Source organism: Vulpes vulpes, chromosome 10 (assembly GCF_048418805.1).
Source record: "Vulpes vulpes isolate BD-2025 chromosome 10, VulVul3, whole genome shotgun sequence".
Classification (NCBI taxonomy): domain Eukaryota; kingdom Metazoa; phylum Chordata; class Mammalia; order Carnivora; family Canidae; genus Vulpes; species Vulpes vulpes.
In genome coordinates, this window is record NC_132789.1 from 38,740,904 (window position 1) to 38,760,332 (window position 19,429).

Sequence of the window (19,429 nt, forward strand, 5' to 3'; positions counted from 1 at the left end):
GGTGAGCAGCACTCTGAAAGGCCCCTGTGATGGAAGGGACAGAGTATAGGCCTTGGAGGCAGACACACCTGGGTTCAAAAACCCACTCTCTCACTTTAATAGCTTTCAAGTGATCTTTATCCCCCCAGAATCTCATTCATTATTGTTGTAAAACGGCCCAGATATGACTGTGGCTATTTCGGCCTGTCCCATCGATGCCTCTGGTCATCTAGCACATCCTTCTTTTCTCCAGACTCTCCAAGCAGCCTGCCCAGTAGCACTTTGCTTCCTGGATAAGATCTTCATCCAAGGGAGAGGATATGGAAGTTGAGGCCTTGGGAGACAGTTTTGTGTTCCTCACTGTAAGTTAATAAAAATATGTCAGGTGGGGTCAGGTGGCCGTGTTGCCCCTTCAGGTCTAGGTAAAATCTGCTGGAACCCCCATTCCACACCAGTGCGTGTTCTGAGCTTCTCCACGGTGGCTATGAAGTCACAGGGCCTTACTGTCACTCCAGGTGCATTCTCCTCTGCACAACCTTCATGCAGCTGTTTTCCTCTCTTCTGGAACATACCCCGTGCTTCTGGATTCTTACCCACTAGCCCGGGGTATGGGTCCACTCTTTCAAAGAGATGTGTGATGAAGTTTGGAGGGGTGAGGAGGAGGATCGACCACTCTTCAGCAGATAATTTACAAGAAAATACTGGAACTTCCCTGTTCCTAGGAAGTCTCCCAAGGCCATTTCACTAAACTCTAGCTCCCTCCTCACCATATTCATCAGTCCCTTTCTTCCTTCTTCGTTGCTCCATTCTCTGTCCTCCTACCACCTCTGAGGTTTTGTTCATGCGTCCTTCCTCACTGAATCTATTTATAAACTCATTGTGTAAATTAGAGTGTTTATACTTATTGTTCTTTTTAAAAAAGATTTTATTTATTTGAGAGAGAGCGAGAGAGAGCATGTGAGCATGCATAAGCAGGCGGAGGGGCAGAGGGAGAGGGAGAAGCAGACTCCCCACTAAACAGGGAGTAAGACATAGGACTCCATCCCAGGACTCTGAGATCATGACCTGAGCCGAAGTCAGACACCTAACTAACTGAGCTAACCAGGCACCCCAATTTATTGTTCCTTTTGACTGATTTTCCTCTTGATTATAGGCCATAACCTTCTACTTTTCCATATGTTTAGTAATTTAATCATCAGGTCTTTGCCATAGAAGGGTGTGGGGGATACAGTCTTTCTGCGTTTTGAAAATTTGCATTTAAAGCTATAAATGTTCCTCTAAATACTGCCTTAGTTTATCCTAACAAGGCATATCCTAACAATATGAAAGGCAGCATTTCAATTGTCACTTTGCACTAAATATTTAATTTTCTATGATCTATGAGTCCATTAGAAATATGATTCTTAATTTTTAAAAGAAGGTGGTAACTTTAATTCCTTCTTTGTTGTTGACTTTTAGCTTAATTTTATTGAAGTCATAAAATATGCTGTGTACAATTCTGACTTTTAGAACTTTGTTGTGGTTTGCTGTATGGCTCAGGATATGCTCAATATTTGAAAACATTCTGTCTGTGCTAGAGAAGAATAGAATTATTGGGCACATTGCCCTGTGTATGTCTGTTAAGTCGAGCCTGTTCATATTTTCAAGTCTTGCATATCCTTGTTGAATTACTTGTTTATTTCTGGGAGAGGCATTTAAAATCTATCCATTATGATTGCGGATGTATCTGTTTCTCTTTGTAGTTCCATCCATTTTTGCTTTATATATTTTGAGGCTTTATTATTATTAGGCAAGTACAAATTCAAACATTAGACTTTCCTGGTGAATTGAATCTTTATTTTCTGTACTATGAAGTGATTCTTTTATCTCTAGTTAACACTTTTCACCTTAGAGTCTGTTTTGGTCTGGTAGTAATGTAGCTACCTCCGTTTCCTTTGGGGCTGGATTGCTTGATACCAGCAAGGCATCCTCATGGTTTCCTTCAGCATTATCTCTGTATCCAATGGGGAACTTAGAACTACAGTTCCCTCTTTTTTCTTCCATGATTCTGGATTGAATTCAGCCAATCAGGGGCAACTACACAGGAGTTGGAGGCTGGATGAGAAGAAGCAGCCATTAATCTTCTTGAAAATCATCCGGTTGCTTTCCTGAAAGCAGATTTTCTGTGAAAGCAGCTTGCTGACCTTTGCTCCTTGGTCTTTATCACCCAGCGATTTCAAAGATCATGTAAGCCTCTAATTCCCTGTATTGAATAAAGCTCCTTACTTAAAAATGTCTAGAGGCTTCTGTTCTCCCAACTGAACCCTTACCAAAACACTTGATATTTCTTCTTGCAATCTTTTACTTTCTAATAATCTATATCCTTATTTTTAGATATATCTCTCGTAAAAATAGAACTAGATATTTTTATATCTGCAATTGTTAAATCATCATTTAGCCATTTACATTTTATTTACGTACTAAATTATTTGAGTTTAAATCTACGTTCTTATTTTGTGTCTTCTCTTTGATCTGCATGTTCTATTTTCTTCTTTCTTTTGGATTGATTATATATTTTTCCCATTCTATTTTCTCCTCCTCTCTACTAGCTTGTAGGTTATATACTATGCTTCTAGTCTTTCAGTGGTTACCCCAGAAATTCAAATATTCATTCCTAACTAATAAGGTCTTGAGCTCTTCAGGATGTATAACCCTCATCCCCAATAATATAAGACCTTTAAAACATTTTAATTCCATTTACTGCTCTAACTTGTATATTATCACTATTATTTATTTCAAATATGTCTTACATCACAAATCACAATTATTTTTATTTTATAAAGTCATCATATTCTTTCTTGTTTTTCATACTTTCATCTGGCTCACCTGGGATTTCCATGTGAAGGTGTACTGATGGTGCTTCATTTGAGATTTCCTGTAGTGAGGGTGTGCTGATGGCAAATTCTCAGATTTTCTCTTTCATTAATCTTAAAAGGTTTTATTTTGCCCTCATTTTTTTTGACTCTTCAATGAAGATGTATTTCATTTTCATACATGATACAGTGATGCGGGACATAATCTCAGTTCCAATGATCTCTGTGAAATGTGGTTTACTTGACCCAAAAAGGTATAAGCAGGCTAAAGAGAACCAGGAGTTCTGGTGATGCAGTGGGTCCTTCACAGAGTGACTCTTCTCTTCCCACCAGGTCATCACATCTTCCCTATGCATCTTCAGCAGAACTTGCAGGCTTGGAGCTGATAAATCATCCTTGAAAGGTCTAGCTAAATCTTTTCTACCAGCAAGTACATGTTCATTGTCACAAATTATATCATTTGTCTATGAACATTAACAAAAATTCACTTTTGAGTACTTGCTCTGTATTCCTGCTATATAACATTTTATCACTGCACAGGTATGGAGTGGTGCTGTGTCACTGATCCTCAGATGACCAAGATCAGTAACAAACTGCTCTGCCACCAGAAGCTCCCACTACAGGTGTACAACTCGCAAGTGAGGTGGCTCTGTATTCACAATGATGCTATAAAGTGTGACATCTCCCAGCAGATCCATAGGGGCATCTGGGTGGCTCAGTTGGTTAAGTGTCTGCCTTTGGCTCAGGTCATGATCCTAGAATCCTGGGATCAGCCTCCCTGCTCAGTGGAAAGTCTGCTTTGCCTCTCATCCTCCCTCTTCCTTTCCTTCTTTCTCTCCCTCTCTCCCTCCTCTCCTCCTCCTCTCCTTGCTTGTGCTCTCTTCTCTCTCTCAAATGAATAAATCAAATCTTAAAAAAAAAGAATAACAGGTCATGAAAAACAAACATCTGACAAAGTAAGTACTTCAAAAAAGGATAATGAACCATTACTTGAATGACAGACCATGTCATCATTTTGTTTGATAGAAAAAGTATGTCTTTCCTGATATTCATCAATATTGATGGCAACGCAACAGAGAGAAATATTTTAATATATTTTAATATGTGCCCACACAAACATACAGTTTCAGTAGTTAACAAATGGTTAAATAAATGCTAGCAGGCTTTAAAAGCATATGGATGTTGCAACCAGGTGATAAACCTAGGATTATATATTATAAAATCATTGTCCATTGCTTGCAAACCTTTGCAAAGATCACAGATCTTCTAGAACATCTTGATGAACAAGGCAGTGACGAAAGACCTCTCCTAGTTTGAAAGTCAAGTCTCACCACAAGAAACAAAAATGTCCACGAAGGATTAGGAAGAGAGCAGCCCAAAGGGAGCACTGGAGTTGCAGTTTATTTTCTTCTGGTTTGAGCAAGCAGTTGGCACCATGCAGGCAGGTGAGGGGGGCGTGGAGGAGGAGAGGGCCTGTAAGGGGAGGAGAGGGAAGGGGAGGGGAACATGTACTCAGACTGGGGCAAGGTGAGTTGGAGGAACCGGTGAGACATTCAGGGACCAGACAAAAAGGTAGGCGACAGGACATACCATCTGGCATTATGAGAAGAAGCCTAGGTTCCAGAGAGAAATTTGATTTGATGGGATGAGCACTGGGTGTTATACTACACATTGGCAAATTGAATTTAAATAAAATATTTTTTTTAAAAGAGAGAGAGAGAACTTTGAGAACATCAGGTAGATGGTAACTAATACCAGGGATAGAGGAGATCGCCCATGGAAGAGAAGAGAGACAAGGAAATGCCCCCAGACTGAAGGATTAATGGAGAAAACCCAGCAGAGGAGGTAGACATAATTTCAGGTTTCTTGACTGAAACCTGTTCATGCAAAGAATCCCCTTGTCCCTTTCATCCAGATTCCCCAAATGTTAACATTTTACCACATTTGCTTTATCACTTTTCCTCCCTAGCTATTCACTGTTTTCTGAACCATTGGAAGGTAAGTTGCAGACATGATGCCCCTTCACCCCCCAACACTGAATGTGTATTTTCTAAAAACAAGGACATGCTCTTCCATATGCTTGGCAGCACAATCATCAAAATCAGGAATTAACCCTGATATGATACTATCAGATGATAAAATACGGACCTTATTCATAGTTCACCAACCAATGGTCTTAATGTTCTTTGTAGCAAAAGAAAATCCTGAAGCAGGCAGGGCATCAGTCGCCCCGTGTCTCCAGTGAGAGATGTGTGTTCAGATGTGACACATGTGCTGCTGCTCAGAAGCTCCACCACGCATCCCATGAGGAATCCAGCCAAAATTTCCTGACAAATGAGGAGGCCACAGCGCTTTGGGAGAGCTGAAGAGCTGTGATTCCCTGAGGGTATGGTAGATCTGAGGCTGGTGAAAGTGGCAACCCTTGGGAGAGGCCTCTTCCCTGATTTAGGAAATACCTGCAGTGAAAGACACAGGTGCAGGAGAAGCAGTGGAGTGGGTGCCACGGTGACAACCAGGGGTGTCCGCAGCACACAGTCTGGGTGGGTCTCAGGGGGAGACCGTGGGACCCTGGAAAATAGAAGGGGAGCTTCGTAGGCCTATTCCTTGAGGAGAGGAAGTCCCAAGACTCAACCACTTGGAAAGATGTCTGTAGCCAGCTGGTGCCCCTCCAGTGGTGTCTCCACAGGTGGCACAGTTTCTGCCAGAGCCAAAGTCAGGAGGATGGGGAAACAGTCACCACCCTTTCCAATGTACCTCCTGCCCCATCAAATACCCTGAACTACAGTGCAGCTAAAGGGAGTTCTTTTTGAGACAACTAGGGGAATTTGACGTAGAATGGGAAGTAGATGGTACCAAGGAATTATTGTTAATTTTTTTTTGGTTGGGTAAAGGCATAAGGAAGGGTCTTCTCTTAAAAAAAGAGATACATGCTAGGGCTCAGTCAGTGAAGTGTCTGACTCTTGATCTCAGCTCAGGTCTTGACCTCAGGGTTGTGAGTTGAAGCCCCACATTGGGCTCCACGCTGGGTGTTTTCTGTGCTTTTGTGTCCTTTGAAGATTCTCACATCAAATAAAAAGAATAAAAAGAAACATAGGTCACATTTCCCGATGTTTAGGTCAAAGGACACATGAGGGGTAGGACAGTGGCATCCCCCAAATCATCCCCGGCAGCAACAATCAGGGATTACCCTGCCAATCTCTTGACTCAGGCTGGGTTCCCCGACCCTCACAAATTGGGGAACAGCCCTAGTTCAAGGGTCTCCGGCCTGGTGCTGACCGTCGTAAGGTGCTAAAGGTCTTATGCCTGTTTCTCCCAGCACAGCCTGTGAAGTATCAGGCAAATACAGGTCCCTGTGGCTCAGCCTGACCTGGGAGCATTCTTTTTTTTTTTTTTTTTTTTAATATTTTATTTATTCATGAGACAGAGAGGCAGAGGGAGAAGCAGGGTCCCTGCAGGGAGCCCGATGCGGGACTTGATCCCAGGACCCCAGCATCACACCCTGAGTCGAAAGCAGGTGCTCAACCCTGAGCCACCCCCAGGCGTCCCCGGGGTGCCTTCTTCAGGTGGTTGCACAGATTCCTTCAGTCCCCTGGGGCCCTGACTGCACCACGCGACCCTTGTTAAAGGCTTTCAGCTCTCATTTGCTCCTTGAATCTTAATTCAAATGTCAGTGCAAGAGAGCTCATGGAGCAGGCCCGTGACACGCTCAAACCATCTGCATTAGTATTTTCCTCCATCATCTTGACAGTTGAGAGTTGGCAATATTACAATTCAGACGACACTCCGCGTTTGAAAGGAAAATTATGGTTTTTCAGGATGCAGCTGGTGTGCAAGTGAATAGGATGAAGTTTTTGTGAAGCTTTCCCCTCGTTTTGTGATATGAAGATAATAAAATGTAGCTTCAGCGTGTGGTTCTTACTTAAAAAGAACCACCAAAAGGCACGGAGTGTGGGGAACAGAGGCAAACCAAGCATTTTGTCCCACAGTCGTCATTTTAATAAAAAAGCGAAGACAGCAAAAACAATCAGTTATAAACGATTTCTTCCCTGTTGGGGGACTTAACATTGTTATTGCTGAAGACACCACTTGGCAAGGAGCTCTCTCCAGGCCCAGGTAAGATATATTCCTTGCAGCACATTTGCACTTTGCCAGTGGGGCAGGAGAAACCGCCCTTCACTCTGCTGGAGGGAACTGGGCTAAGGTACAGCCTGCAGGGAGCCAGAACTCTCTGATGTCTCCAGAAGTTTCGGAGTGAAGTAAACAAGATTTCTCACGCATGGCAAACAGAGGCAAGACAAAACAAGCAGAGGAGCAGTGTTCTCAAGCGTCTTTCTTGGTCAGCTCTGCGCACTACACCAGGGCACCTGCTGCAAGGAGGACCTCACACAGGCCAAGCCCCTGGGAACCAGCTCCTTCAGTGCTCGTGGGGCTCAATTTCTTCCTCGGTCACCAAGTAGCAGGTGTGTGCTGATGCCTGTTTCACCACCAGCCCTCCAGGGGTAACAGCCTGCCATGTGGCATCTGCCCATTGCTGGCAGGTAGCTACCCCATCGTGGCCGATTTCAAGTGGCCAGGGTCACGGCACGGTGGCGTTTGCAGAGCCGCACAGCAGCTCGCTGCTCATCGTAGGCGTCTCTACCGCGAGGAAATGACAGCACAAGCTCAACAGCATCGAGCAGAGGAAAACGTAGTCAAAAAATCAGGAAGTGATGACATTTGAGTATTTATTACCCATGTTTTTAATACACTTGATTTCTGTGTGATACACTTTAGTCATGTTTAAAAAAACAAAACACCAGCTCACTGAATTCCTGAAAATGCTAACAATCCAGTCTCATGGGCCAGGATGAGCTGGCTCCAGGACACCACTGGCACTCCGGAGACTTCCCCGGTGGGATGAAAACACGCCAGCCACCTGCCTAATCCTGTCTTCAGAGACCTCTGTTAGTTCCGCAAAGGGATGGAGAGCCCCGGCCGCCCCTTAGAGGAGATGAGCATTCTTTCTAGATGGGAGATTCTGGGCGCCCCACTCCACAGGCGCAGGGTGGCAGGATAGTAGCTACTTTCTGGGCTCCTTGCATCTGATCTCAGGGCTGTCATCGCTGCCAAGCCCAGATGGTGCTGTTGGGCTATTGGAGTTCCCCACGCAGCCCTGGCCTTCTGCACCCCCTCACCCTCTGTGTGACAGATTTAATTCAAGTCCCTGGCACTTCCTCCTTCCATTTGATGCAAAGCCAGCAAACCTAATACAGGAAAAGTCGAAGAAACCAGGTGCTAAATCATCCAAGGGCAGGCTGCTTGCCAGCTTTCCAGACTCCCCGTTGTCCAAGGCAGGCTTTCCTTCAAACACAAGTACATGAAGCCAAATGCACCACCTAGATCCTACACTCTAGCATCATAGAATCTCCAGGATGGATGGAACCTGCCCATCGTTAAATAGCTGCCAGGCCTCCTCGCCCTCCTCCCTCCCCAGCTGTAGAGCTGCTGTGTGCTCGCTCTCATCCCTTGACCCTGAGCCCTGATGACAGGCAGGAGCCACCCGTGACTGCTGACAGTGGGAACGAAGCTGCTGAAAGCTAGGCATGTGGTTAAGTGCTTCACATTCGCGATCGTGTTTATCACATTTATAGGTAGAGAAATGAAGGTTTGGCCAGATTAAGTGACTCTCCCAAGGTCACACAAGCCATAGGTTATGTGGTCAGGATTTGCACCCGGGATGTCAAGCTCAAACTGGCATTATTGACCTTAGCCCATGTTGCCTTCCACTGAGAGTGAAGCCCCTGACAGTGGGGCCTCTGGTTGCTGTGATGCCTGGTTAGCATAGAATGAATGGAAAATGTACCACCCTAAGTGGTGACACTGCAGTTCCTCTTGAGGAAGGAGCCGTTTTTGCTTTTTTTGCTTAAGAAAATGCCTTTAATAAGCCACCCATTGGAGAAGGGGAACTCTCCAAGGTAAGGGCATTGGCAGAAATCAAATTAAGAAAAGGACTGGCCTCACTGCTGTCCAAGAGCACTTAAGTGGATTTGGTTTGCCCCAAGCAGAGAGACAGGTACTTGTGGGGTAGAAGGTGATGGGCTCCTTGGTGATGTATCCAAAGAACCCTTTATGGAGGGGGGCGGTATCATGTCTGCATTGCTGTAACCTCTTGCTTCCTTCCCCTCAGGTCACTGGAACACACATGCACACACATATGCTGGCGCATTTGAATTTTGTTGTGTGCAGAAATGGGAGAGGGAACTGAGCTTTGTGTCATTGATGCACGGCAGGGAGGAGACCCCGTCATTGCCTAAAACGAGGTAGAAGTCTGGAGTCAGCTGGGACTGCCAAAATGTCAGCGCCTTAGAGAGCAGACATCCAAAGGCCCAGTTATCAGATGTGCCTGGATCCCAGGGGGTACGTGGGCCTCAGCTGACCTATGGGCTACAAGAGGGAAGAATCTGGCCTCGTGGCTGGGCTGCAGGTGAATGCACCGTGGGTTTGAAGTGGAAGGAGACTTTTGACTTTGTGGCCAATTGCAACTGGAACGTGTGCATCCATCAGGATCCCCCGGCAGGAGTGCCGGATGGGAGAAGTTTGGGACCTCCAAGCCTTTGACCTCCACAGAGGCCCACAAAGGCCTCCACACATCCAAGACATTCCGCAGCGGGGAAACGTCAGCTAAGTTGGGGCCCAGGGAGCCTTCGGCCAGCTCAGCAGGGCCTTTCCCTCTCTCATCCATCACTGACAGCGTGAGGTGGGGCTGAATGGGTCTTGGTGGGTCTGAAGGCACAGGCCACACGCCAGCTTGCACCCTAGAAAACCTCATATACGCCTCTAGGACTCATTCAAAGCCATCCAAGAGATAAACCCTTCAGAGCTGGCGCATCAACACCATGTTGATTGTGAGCAGAGGCCCAGCAGGACAAAGGGCAGAGGGGGAGTCCAGGGTGACAGCAAGTGCTAAGCCCCAGGGGAGAACAGAGCCACCTCTGGCAGTGTGCTGAGCCAGAATGGGGAATGGGCCTGCCCGCGTCCCCACCCTGCCGCTGACTAGCTACATGCTCTTGGCTCCTGGGTTTCAGATCCTCCATCTATAAAATGGGGGGACTGAACTGGTGTCGGGAGTGTGGTTATTCCTGGGTCCACTTGACGGGTGACATCCTCAGTCTTGCCTCGGAGGCACGGTGAGCATGAAATGGCACAGCGAGACTACCAAATGGGGTTGGGATGCCAGCACAGGGCCCAGGAGAGGGCCACACGCTGGCACGGGAACCACACCTGGAGAAGGGAACTGAGAAGCTTGAAGGAACAAAGTGGTCAGACTCGAGGGAGTGTTTTAGAAGGGAGGGCTGCAGGGTCCGGCCATACACTGGGAATGGCAGCATAATATAGTTTTAAGGAAGGATTCCGACAACATTTTCCTGAGATGGGGAGGTCTTCCAGGTGGAAGCATTTTGAAGTCCCAATCTGACCTCGAGTCTCAGAGAAAGTCAAAAACAGCACGCGGCTTGGCCTAATAGCTGTAGCAGCAGATGGGAGGATGCTAAGTCCAGAGACAAGAGAGACTGTCGTCAGGGCTTGTCCCCAAACATCTGCAGTGTGACAGCAAACAGAAGCCTCACCTGCAGATGCAAAGGAAAGTACGGAAGCTGAGGTGTCCCGTTCTAATGGCTTTGGATTCACTCGGACACGGCCCCTCAGACCCACCTCGGAGAAGCTGGGTGCCCAAGGCTCACCTGCAGGTGCTCTTCTGCAGCAGGGCCTGCTGTTACTTGGGGGATCCTGGACCCACCCCCCCAAACCGCTTCCGTCTCCCTGGGACTTGCATCAAGACCAGCATTCCTCAGGACTTGAGCAAGTGCCGAGGCAGGTCTCTCCCACTTCCCCAAGGTCAATGAGAATCCGTGTAATTCATTTTCTTTATACGAAACAGTTTCCGAGACCCCTACCTCTAATGAATGCGTGTGCATGATTCTTTCACTGAAACAACCCACGGAAAAGCCATTTCTTCTTCCTTCCGCCTGGAATCCCAAATGATCCCAATTTCTTATTTCTCCCCCTGCAATGTCACAAAACCATCCAAGACCTTTCTCCTTCCCTTTCCTCCTCGCCCCATCCCCAGGCGTCACGGAATCCCCTCTTAGCTGGGAGCAATGAGTCTGGAACGGCGATAGTAAGAGCTTATGATCCACTCACACCGTTTTATCAGATGTTACAGCCCCGAAGCCCCAAGCCCACATTCTTGCAAGCCCCCACCCCCCAGCAATCAGATACCATGAAGACATTTTTCCCAAGTGCAGAATCATATATATTCTGAGTGACGGAGCTATTGGCATTCAAGTTTTGACCAGTTTCAAGATGCTACTATCAGATAATGGGAAGACCTTATACAGACACTGCAATTTATGTTACAGAAGGAAGACTGTTGATATAGGAGAGTCAAGAGTTCCAGGTTAGATACGATCCATCCAGAAGGCTGTGCGAATACATGAGAGCCTTAATCCTTTCAGGTGGTAAGGCCTCTGAGAAGCTGCATCCTTTCTCATGGTCTAGTGTGCTAATGCCAAGAATCCATGGCCTTTTTCTTGACTCCCTCAGAGGAGGGACGATGAGAAACTTCTAAAGCCAGATGCGGGAGGTATTCTTTTACCACCTCCCACATGATGCACAGTCTCATTAATTAACTCACTTCAACCTCAAAGCAGCCTCAAGAGGTAAAGGGGCGTCTTCCCTATTGGAAGAATGGAAAAATGGGAGGCAGAGTCCACCTGCCTGTACAAGGTGAGTCAGCTCTTTAAGGGGAAAGTCAGGACCAGGATGTGGCTCTGTGGCCACATCTGTGGCTCCTTTCAGCAGCCTGGCGGGCGGCCGTAACAAGTGTGGCCCAGACCCGCGACCAAGGCTCCCAGGGCCCATGGCCAGTGTGGGAAATCCAGGGAGGAAGCTGTGATCTAGGTGCGATCTAGCTTTCTCTGCTTCCAGGCAGGGGCTAGATCTCAAGCAATGGTGCCAAGGACTACAGATGTCACTAGCAGCTGGAAGCACCCTCCAGGTGGGGGGTGGGCACTGTAAGCACCTGGGCTTACAGTGAACAGTGGGAATGAGCAAATGCAGCTTCCAGAGGGTCACCACTTGGTTCAGATGTTTACGTAGAAAGCATTTGGACAATTCCAACAAGAACAGACCTTGAACTATCCTTCTGAACCCACCCTGAGTGGTAAAGATAAGGTAAATGTCTTAACCTGTCTAAAGGTGAAGTATTTATCATTTGTCAACTGTACAAGACGCGTTACTAGAGTTACAATTGAGTGGCATGCAACCTAGGCTGGACTGCATTTAAACTACAACTGTGTAGTGCGGTATCTCCATTACATGGAGCCAAACGCGTTTCAACTGCGCATTACTTGGTGAGATGTGCTTTTAGCCACAATATTTTAAAAGCCAATTTCTATTTAAATGTGTTGTGAAAAAAAATGTACTAGTTTTGACTTTGTACACATTTTACATGTACAGCAGAGTAAGTACAGGGATTTATACACCCAGATGGGTGTTGCTGCCTTCACACTAGTCACCTTGGGAAGATGTACGTGTAGTCCAGTGAAGCTGTCCTTAACTCAGACTATTTCTAGAGCCTTCCTTGGAAACTGTCCACTTGAAAGCTTGCTTCCTCATTGTTGTCCTTTATGGGTAGACTGGTGTTTTGAGGGATGATTTTTTTTTCTTTTTTGGAACAGTCGAAGAGCATTAGAAGGTAAGTCTGATAAAGAAAATGGGTGATGGAGCTTGGAACTACCTCTGGGAAGGGTAGTGTGAAAAAATGAAGTCTGAGTATAAGGCTGTGAGGCATCTTTCCTTGCAGGGCTTCAGAGATAATCCCAAAGACGACTTCCACCCATTCTTGGCACGTGCAACATCACAACTCAAGAGTGTGGTCTCCCAAGGAAACAACACAGATTATGGTAACTCTTGAGTGCTTATGTTTTAGTGTATTTGGTTAAAAAGGGAGGCTTGCTCACTCTCATCATACTTCATTAAGTGGAAATGGAAAACCCACCTCCGCAATTTCTCCCAAGGGAAAGATCATCCTTTGCTGCTTCAAGAGTTAAAGTGAAAAGCACTTGGTGTCCTGTCCACACTATCCAACCCCCTCCTCCCCTAAAATGTGCAATGAGTAATTCCTGAGTCTCCCCAGTTTGGAAAAGTGGGTAAGGACTGGTCTCTGGGACCTGGCTAGGACTAGAATGTCAAGGGGATTAGAGTGTGTTTCCAATGGCTCTATCTACCCAACAGGCCCACAACACCAATGCATACAAGAGAACCTCCTACAGCTAAGCAGTACACAAAGTTTTAGGAGAGAAAGGGGGAAATGATTATCTTCCAGTAAGCTCTCTATGATAAAAACCCACCGGCTGCTGGATGACAAATGAACAGAGTCCATTGACAAGAAAGTTCATGGCGTTCAACTCTAGTGCACGCAGAAGAAAGAGTGTGTGGCCACTAGCTCGTTGAAGTGCATTTCCAGCTGAGGCCAAAGGCAGCAAAGGTGCAAGAGGCTGCTGGGGCTGGCATTAGTTGTGAAGCAGGGTCTATAAATTCGGAGTGGCAAAGCAATTTGTAGAAAGCCCCAGTTACACAGCAGGTACCTGCCAACCAGTGAAGTCAAGTAACGCTCAATCTCAAACTTTCTACAAAGTGCTTCATCGAAAATGCTAATGAGGAAGCTCCCTAAAACACCATATCCTGAGTGTCAGAGAAATATGGCCAAGATGGTGATTGACGGGGAGCAGAGACTGAACTGTATTCTTCAAGCATCACACACACACACACTTAACGAAGGGCACGTAACTGCAGTCACATTCCATCTCTTCTGCACTGGCCTCCATCTGGTGGTGGCCTCCGAGGACAGTACTTCCGGGAGCCCTTCCGAGTCCACTGGCTCTGCTGATAGCAGCCAGAAGCAGCGACAGAGTCAGCGCCTTAAAAGTCAGCCGTGGTATCCAAGTGCTTGCGGCAGACACCGATCCGTCTCAAGTTGATCAGTCGGGATGTTGCTCGTGGTGTTTTTATTTCAGTCTTTGTAAAAACCACAAAGCTAAGCCGTTTGCTTAAATCACCGTTAGAAAGAATGCGGAGTGCCCAGATGGGATTTCTTAGTTCCTGTGCAAATGAAATCACGTTAGTCCAGATTTTATTCACTCAAAACTACAGGGAAGCAGTAGGATTTGGTTTAAATGCTGCCAAAAAGCAGGAATTCACTTAAGTTTTAATTCTGAAGCAATCCTGTTGTTAATGTTGTAGCTGGGGTCGGGCAGCATGGGGGGCGAGGCCCCCGTGGTGCTCACTGAGGAATCCCGGATCTCTCCCAGTTCAGGCTCACTCTCACTAGAGGTAGACCCATTGTTGATGGCGTAGACGCTCTCTGCGACTCCCTGAGCTGAAGCGCAGCCATCTGGCTCTTTCTTCTCCCTGGGACTGGACAGTCCTGGGAGCACAGCCATCTTGCCAGTCTGCCTATTGGGCAGCAAGGACATGGTGTAGTCCGCGATGATGCCACCCACGTCTAAATTGCACGCCTGGTCGAAGGCTAGGAAGCCGACGTTGGCATTTGCCTCGCACACCACAAAGGAGCCGTCGTCCATAATGAGCAGATCGATGCCACAGAAGTCCATGCCCAGGATGTTAGATACCTGAATAGCCAACTGCTTGCCTTGTTCTGTCAGCGGGCACATGACGCCCACACCACCTGTGGGGAAAGCACAGTGACATAATGGTGACATCAGACACTAGGGCCACGCTGACCCTTCAGAGAAGAGATGGCGGGGGGGAGTGCTGAGGAGAGGCAGTGAGATGGGCATTCTTAGTACCCATAGAAGATCCGCTTGGAAATCAGGATGCCCTTTGGGAAAACAATAGGGTCACTGCTTATCTAGGAGTTTTAAAAATGTTTATTTCCTCTGATCTACCACTAAGGAAATAGTCTTACGTAACGGAAAAAAAAGCTGTATGCACAAAGATGGTGATGGCAGAGGTACTTAAAATCCTGGAGGGGAGCCTGGGTGGCTCAGTCAGCAAGCGGCTGCCTTCAGCTCGGGGTCACGATCCTGGAGACCCCGGATCTGCTCAGCGGGGAGCCTGCTTCTCCCTCTCCCTCTGCTCCTCCCCCTGCTTATGCTCACACTGTCTCTCTGGGCCTCTCTCTCAGATGAATGAATAAAATCTTAAAAAAATAACATAAAATACTGGAAAACAAAAATCCTGGGATATAGCAGGCACTCACTAAATATTTGTTGGTGAGTAAATGAAAAACTAGAAACCTCTCACAATAGAGGGAAGCAGCATATTTTATAATCATGAATAATAATGCCCATTGAGAGTTTGTTATCCCACGGAAAAATACTTGGAAAGATTAAAGACTGCAGCATGACCACAACCGTGCCAAAAGACATTGCCAGAAAGAACAATACAGAAATGTTAACAATGCCTGTCTTTAACGGACGGGATTAATGATAAATATCTTTTTTATTGGACTTTGCCATATTTTCCAAATTTTCTACATGAGAATGCATTGCTTTTGTACAGAAAAAGGCAAAATTAACATTTTGTTGGGGCGCCTGAGTGAACCAGTCAGTTAAGCATCTGACTCTTGATTTTGGCTCAGGTCATGACCTCAGGGCCATGGCATCCAGACCCACATCAGGCTCCACGCTCAGCATGGAGTCTGCTAGGGATTCTCTGACTCCCTCTGCCCCTCCCTCCACCTCCAAAATAAATTTAAAAATCCTTTTTTAAAAAATTAATATTATATTTTAGGAAGAGGTAGATGGATAGGCTTGTGAGACAAAATCCCATACCAAAGATAGTCTGACTGTCCTTACCTACTATGAAGCTAAGACCTCAGGTTTAACAGTCTCCATGGAAAGACTTAAGACCTGTATTCTCAGGTCCAAGGATTCATGCCTTTTCCTTAACGCCATCCCTTCTCCACCTGCTAGAATGTATAAGGAAAAGGCTATAAAAGAATTTTAGACTAGCTCACCAAGGAAAGCAACATGGGCAAATGGCAAAACCATCTGGTTCCTACCTACTTAAAGAATGCATCTTGTAAGGTGACTACAAAAGACAACATAATACAAGAGGTTCAACATGGTGGCACCACACACACGCTAATGAGATTAATGAGATGAGACCGCGTCTTGAGTACTTAGCACTGTGTCAACCTGAGCCTGGCATCTGCCCGCATCACAACACTCCATCAAGTGTCCTGCAACGATCTGCTTTCAGGTCTTCTCCTTTGTGGGGCCGTGAGCCTCTCTCATTAATTACACACGTTCTTGTAGAGTCCGCTCCTGCCAACTGCTTAACCAGTATTAATAAAGGAAGAGCCGAATTGGTGTCTCAGTCTCTTTATTAGTCACTAGCCTTGGTATACTCACCGGGTCATTTAGGATATAACCGTGGGCACTTTTTTTTTTTTTTTTTCAGATTAGCAACATACACATTCATTCGATGAGGGTGACAATGGCTTTTTGTGATGGGGACAATAATTTATCTCTCTCCTGGAACATCTCCATCCACCATAACAGAAAACAAGATTAACAATAGGTTCGTGGGATGGTGTTATGCATTTGATCCAAATATGAACTGCAGCTTTCTAATAATATCATACATATAGGAAAAACCCAATCTTCAATTACAACGTAAACACGAAATACACTCTGCCTTCTGCATTGCCTTGGTGTTGACTCTCATTATTTCTTGCCTCGACAGTTGTAAAAATCTTCTAAGCTCCTCTCCTTGCCTCCTGCCTTCAATCCCTCCTCTACCCACGTGTCAGTTTTTCTCAAGCCCGGGTCCACATGTCACTGCCTAGTTTAAACCTGACTGCTGAGTCCCAACGCCTACCAGACAAGGCTCCCTCTCAGTGTCCCGATGCCCAGGCCTGACCTGTGTCACAGCACCGTCTGTGACACTGACCCATCTGTCCTTTTCCCGGGCTGCTTGCTGTGACAGGACAGAGCTTGTTTCTAATCCTTATCTGTGATCCTGGTGTGCAGCGGAGGACCTGACAAGATAGGAGGGATCGATCCACATTTACTGAATGGGTGCAAACAACCTAATGAAAAAATTGACCGTGAGCTTGTCTACCTTACCGAGAGAGCAGTTGCTCTGCATCCGTCCATCTGTGGAGCAGCGAAGCATTGAGCCTATCACCCGGCCCCCTACCACCACCACTCGGATATCTTTGCCATGTGACTCCTTCACATATTTCTGGAACAGGTAGGGCACATCATGGCGGATCAGATGGCAGATGTCTGAGAGGTGATGTTTATCTCTTGCGAGAAAAACAGCTTTTCCTGAAGAAGACAGAGCAAGAGGAGTGGTTAGAGAAGCCTCTGCCCTCCCATCTCCCTGTCCCTACCACTGTCGTTTCTTTCTGAACTTGCCTTACCTGAGCCCCTTCCCTTTCTCTGACCAGACTCTCGCTTCTTCTCAAATGGCTGCCAAACTTTCTCTTGGCTTTCCTCAGCTCCCTCTCCCTCTACCACAACTCTTCTTTTAGGAATAATAATGTGTTCCAGAAACACACAGAAGAGGCCAAGATAAAATCGTAAGGCTCTAGTCAATTCAGTTCCAAAAGCAGTTAGCATCTCCTCTCACCCCAGGATTAGGCTGAGTCTAATCTCCAGCTTGTGAAGGCCCCAAAGCTCACGGTGGGTCGAGGTACAAAGCTGAACCTCAATCAGTGTTTACAGAACATAATTAATGGAACACACTGTAGAGGAATTCCAAGTCTAGGCAGAGAGAGACCCCCAAAAGGTAAGCACAACACAGCAGGATATGGCATTAAGAGAGGTCTATGGACAAGGTCTGGGAGTCCAAAGAGGGAACCTCCGACAGACACCCTCCTCCTTCTAAACATGAGAAACTTATTATCTGGCTGTACCTGTTTAACTCTAAAAAGGAATGACCTATACACTTCTATCTAGGGAAAGCATTTCTTCTTGACTCCAAATACTTTATTTTCTGCCTGAATCACCAGTGCTTTTATAATCACTTGGCATCTCCCTTTCCATTTACATATTAGCTGACAGATCTGAGTGGGAGTTCCTGATAGGTTTGCTCTACAAATCTGACATGAGCACACTCAGCCTGAGCCTTCCTGTTCACAAATATGGAACAAAGAGATGGTTTTTCTAAAATTTGTGTCACCACATTAAAAGGAGTGGGAAAAAAAAATTTAAAAAAAAGGAGTGGGACCTTTCTGAAGTCTTAACAAAAAGAGTGATGGGTATCAGCCCCTCAGGGCATAGAAGACTGAGAAGTATCCTCCAACACATGTCTCTGCCACTGGACATTTGGCACCAGGAGACCTGGCGTCTGACCACAGATGGCTGGGATTCAATTATAGGCACTAGGGGTTCCCTGAGCATTAGGTAGGATTTTCAGTAGAGATGGGGGCTAGATATAGGGGCTTGGTTCCTTGGTTCCTGGCAGGTTCTAATATAGGACTTAGTCTGAAATTACTAAAGGAGCTACAGTTTTCAGGAACAGAGGAAAAAGGGGAAGGGAGTGGGAAAGAGGACTTAGATTAATCATCTCTCATGTGCCAAATAGATGGTTTTATCATTTCATTTATACCTCAGATTAGCCCTATGAAGCCATTAGGACAGGATGGTTATTTTTTATTTTACAGTACAGGGAAATAAAGGTCTACAAGATTAGTAACTTTCTCAAGGGCACAGCCCGTACCCTTGCACTGTCTTCTTTAGATTTATTTCTATAGGCCAGAGTATAACTGCTGCTATAATTTGTTTACTCCCAATCCATTTTCCCTAAGATACTATGTGTGACACCAGCAACGAACAACCTGAAAACGAAATTAAGAACACAATTCCATTTACCAGAACATCAAAAGGAACAAAAAAGTTAAGGAATAAATTTAACCAAAGAAGTATAAGACTTATCACTGAAAACTACAAAACATTTTTGAGCGAAATTAAAGATCTAAGTAAATGGAAAGATACCCCATGTTCAGGGACCGGAGGACTTCATATTGTTAAGATAGCAACACTCCTCCAGCTGACCTACAGATTCAATACAGATCCCACCAAAAGTCTAACTTCCTTTTTTTTCTTTTTTCTTTTTTTTGCAGAAGTTGACAAGCTGATCCCAAAATTCATATGGAAAGGCAAGGATGGGCAGCCCGGTGGCTCAGTGGTTTAGTGCCACCTTCAGCCAAGGGTGTGATCCTGGAGACCTGGGATCAAGTCCCACGTCGGGCTCCCAGCATGGAGCCTGCTTCTCCCTCTGCCTGTGTCTCTGCCTCTCTCTCTCCCTCTCTGTGTGTCTCACATTAAAAAAAAAAAAAAAAAAAAAAAAGGAAAGTCAAGGATGCCAAATATCCAACACAATCTTCAAAGAAAGAAAAAAAAAAAGGACAAAGTTGGAGCACAACTTCCCAACTTCAAAACTTATTACAACGTTACAGTAATGAAGAGAGTGTGGCCTGGCATAAGATGAGAGACGTACAGACCAATGCAATAGAACCGAGAGCCCAGAATAAACCCTCATACAGACAGGTGATTTTTGACAAGAGTTACAACTAGATAGCCACA

General features: G+C 45.9%; 1 protein-coding gene across 1 annotated transcript in view; it reads right to left on the minus strand.

Moving 5' to 3' along the window:
- Positions 1 to 7,541: 7,541 nt before the first annotated feature.
- Positions 7,542 to 19,429, minus strand: part of RIMKLA (ribosomal modification protein rimK like family member A) — a 38,848-nt gene continuing 26,960 nt past the window's right edge. The window contains exons 4-5 of the mRNA XM_025983645.2: positions 16,964 to 17,167; positions 7,542 to 14,556 (exon numbers count right to left, since the gene is read on the minus strand). Coding sequence (XP_025839430.1) covers positions 14,066 to 14,556; positions 16,964 to 17,167 — 695 coding nt within the window. The 3' untranslated portion in view covers positions 7,542 to 14,065. The remainder of the gene's footprint in view (positions 14,557 to 16,963; positions 17,168 to 19,429) is intronic.